The sequence below is a fragment of the Populus euphratica genome, unplaced genomic scaffold (assembly GCF_000495115.2).
Source record: "Populus euphratica unplaced genomic scaffold, PopEup_1.0 scaffold29.1, whole genome shotgun sequence".
Taxonomy (NCBI): Eukaryota; Viridiplantae; Streptophyta; class Magnoliopsida; order Malpighiales; family Salicaceae; genus Populus; species Populus euphratica.
Genome location: NW_011499888.1, coordinates 1074550 through 1077613, shown reverse-complemented (window position 1 = coordinate 1077613; position 3064 = coordinate 1074550). Strand labels below are relative to the sequence as shown.

Genomic DNA, 3064 nt, shown 5'->3' with positions numbered 1-3064 from the left:
CCCTCCGCCCCTACAGGCCTCTCAGACTCAGATTCAACACCAGTAGGCCACCCTCTCTTCGCCAGGATCCGCCTAGCAACACCAGCAGACATCCCTCTTATCCACAAACTCATCCACCAAATGGCCATCTTTGAAAAGTTAACCCACCTTTTCACTGCCACAGAATCCTCCCTTGCCTCTACCCTCTTCAAGTCTCCACCTTTCCTATCTTTCACCATCTTCCTTCTTGAAGTCTCCTCACACCCTTTTGAAAAAGATTCGAACTTCCACTCTCAAAGCTTCACTCCCATTGAAAGAATTTTCAATCTTGATCATTCTTTAATAGACCCAGAAGCTGAGACTTTCAAAAATGGGATCAATGGTGATGTTGTTGCTGGGTTTGTTTTGTTTTTTCCAAATTTCTCAACTTTTTTGGGGAAGCCAGGGTTTTATGTGGAGGATTTGTTTGTGAGGGAGTGCTATAGAAGAAAGGGACTAGGGAAGTTGTTGCTTTCTGCTGTGGCTTCACAGGCCGTGAAAATGGGATATGGGAGAGTGGAATGGGTCGTTCTTGACTGGAATGTTAATGCTATCAAGTTTTACGAGGAAATGGGTGCTAATGTTTTGCCAGAATGGAGGATTTGCCGGCTGACTGGCTCTGCACTTGAGGCTTATCGTGATGCTATTTGAAGTGAGTTTCTTTGTGTTTTCTTGAGGGGTTAAGATTTGCTGGGTTATGTCTTAAAAATGCCTTTGTGGGTCTGCATTTCCTGTTTCTGTCTGTTGATCAAAAACAAAGAAAGCAAAAGGGGATTTCAAGTCATGCTCTTGTTATTTTTATATTGAAGTTCTAGTTTCTAATGAACTCAACATTAAATAAATATTTGTTTGGTTTTTCTGTTATTGAACTCAATCTACTTTGATAGGACATTGAAATTTCTGAGAAGGAAAAGTGATTGCTTTGTCCTTCATGTTATAGATAAAGGGGGAAGAAAGGATTCTAGGAAGTTTGTCTCTTTTCAATGTTGAAATATTGCAAGATGGGTATAAATTCAACATCGAATAAGAAGGAACCTAAATAAAATCAAACAGGCTTATTCGAGATGGTCTCTGCTTGTTAGTATGTGTTCAGATTTCTGTTTAGTATAAAAAATTGGTGTTTGTATTTGCATTGCGTCCGTGGTCTGCTGGTTAATTGGGATTTGGGGTTGTGCAGTAATTTCAGGCCGAAGGGACATGCCCATCAATCTCTTCGTTCGATTGTGCAGTTTAAGAAATAAAAATGATAAATAGCAAGATTTGATTCTATTCTCCAGTGATGTGCCCAGAACCGACTCCAGACTGCAGAAAACACAAGGTTCTCTCTTTTTTTTAACAGCTAAAAGAACCATTCCATTAATATTGGGCTGGAAGCCCATGGTTACAAAGGTCACAAGAGCTGCATCAATCTGTATAAAGTTTTTTTTTAAGAAAATTTTCAGGAACAATAATTTTCACTAGCCCAGTGAGTTCTGGCTCATAATCAACCCATAAAGTACGAGAAATTCTTATTATGGGTTCGTTTAATATGTGCCTTTCGAATACACATTTAAGGTTAATTACCTTGTTTTTGGTTGTTGGATCGCAAATAGGTAGCGGTGTACGAGCATGCTTAATCCTTGTTAAGGCATGCCCTTAGTGCAAATTCTAGAAAAGTTATATTGTTATTTAGTCATGAACCTACTGTAAAGCTTATTTTCTACAGTAATTAACATCGCCATTAGCATTGAGAGTGGATAGCATCTCCAAGATGGATCCAAATAAAATAGAATATAAAACCTTTTGAAAAAAAAAATCCAAGGAGCATGCGTTGGGGTGTTTATGCCCTTTAGGTAGTAAGTGTGGCACCTTCCAGTAGTCGAACATCATATTTTAGGATAGTATTTGTTGCGTCTCCTTGTCATTTTGTGAGGGAGAGGCGTGTGTAGCCGTCCTTACATGGTGAAGCTTTGATGATATATATATATATTTGTTCTTTTTCTATAAGATTGAAAAACACATTGTCCTTGTAAAAAATGAGAAAAGTATAATTATTTGTTAATTTTATTATATTTGATTCTTGTTTTTTTAATTATATCAAACTTGATTTATTTGTTTTTCAAATTCATTATTTGACACTTAATTTTTATATCAAATTTGATCCATATTTTTTTAAAAAAACTTTCTTAATTGAATTTTTTTTTCAATTTAATCTCTTATAATTTGATTTTATTTTCTTTTTATATCAATTTCTTGTTTTTTTCAATTTTATTATTTTATCTTTTTTTCATTTTTTCAACTTTACCACTTATTATTTGATTAATTGAAAATCTAGCTTCATAGTTTTTTTGGGTATGATTTTTATGGTTCAATCCAACCTCATGATCCATGTCACGAGTTTAAGAGATTAGATAAGATTGAATTTAATTTTTTTAATTTTATCCTTTAATATCATGGTAGTTGAGGATTTGTATTAGTTATTTTTTCACTTTTATTCACATGAATTTATTCTGATTTCATGTTCCGAATCATGGATTCGGTAGTTTACTAAGGTAGACTCAAGTTTTTGTTTTTTTATTTTGCATTTGTAACACTAGTTCATTTGATAATTAAACTTCAAAATTTTATTTGATTTGATTTTCATAGAGTTATCTCAGTTTTATGACTAGATTGTAGATTTGGCTTGCTAGATTGGATAAACTCGAGTTTTTTTTTTTTAATATTTTTTTCAATTTCGCTATTCGATATTTTATTTGCTAAGAATTGATATTCATTTTTTTTTTTAATTTGGCTTTCTATGTGATTATTCTATTTTTATATAATTTTTACTTTGTTAACAAATAAAATCACAAGACCTTTTAATAATATTGAAAAGATATATTTTCATGATTTACATTTTTTTTTTGCATTAAATCATTGTTAGGTTTTTTCACTTTATATATTGTTGATATTTTTTTTCTAATCATATTATTAAATTAATTAAATTTATTAAACTCAATTGAATAAATTACTTGAAAATCTTATTTTTTAGAAAACACAATCATCATCTTAATAATTTTTTATATTA

General features: G+C 32.1%; 1 protein-coding gene across 2 annotated transcripts; it reads left to right on the top strand.

Moving 5' to 3' along the window:
• Positions 1 to 24: 24 nt before the first annotated feature.
• LOC105130753 (probable acetyltransferase NATA1-like) lies at positions 25 to 1697 on the top strand. Of its 2 annotated transcripts, none has more exons than XM_011033415.1 (2): positions 25 to 670; positions 1196 to 1697. In XM_011033415.1, exon 1 carries the CDS (start codon positions 121 to 123, stop codon positions 667 to 669), a length of 549 nt encoding a protein of 182 aa, XP_011031717.1. In that variant the 5' UTR covers positions 25 to 120; the 3' UTR covers position 670; positions 1196 to 1697. The 2 variants fall into 2 exon arrangements, with proteins under 2 accessions (XP_011031717.1, XP_011031718.1); XM_011033416.1 differs by lacking the exon at positions 1196 to 1697 and adding an exon at positions 959 to 1169.
• Positions 1698 to 3064: the final 1367 nt, after the last annotated feature.

Excerpts from the sequence above, each read along its gene's own strand:
- LOC105130753 (XM_011033415.1), top strand. The coding sequence starts at position 121 with ATGGCCATCTTTGAAAAGTTAACCCACCTTTTCACTGCCACAGAATCC.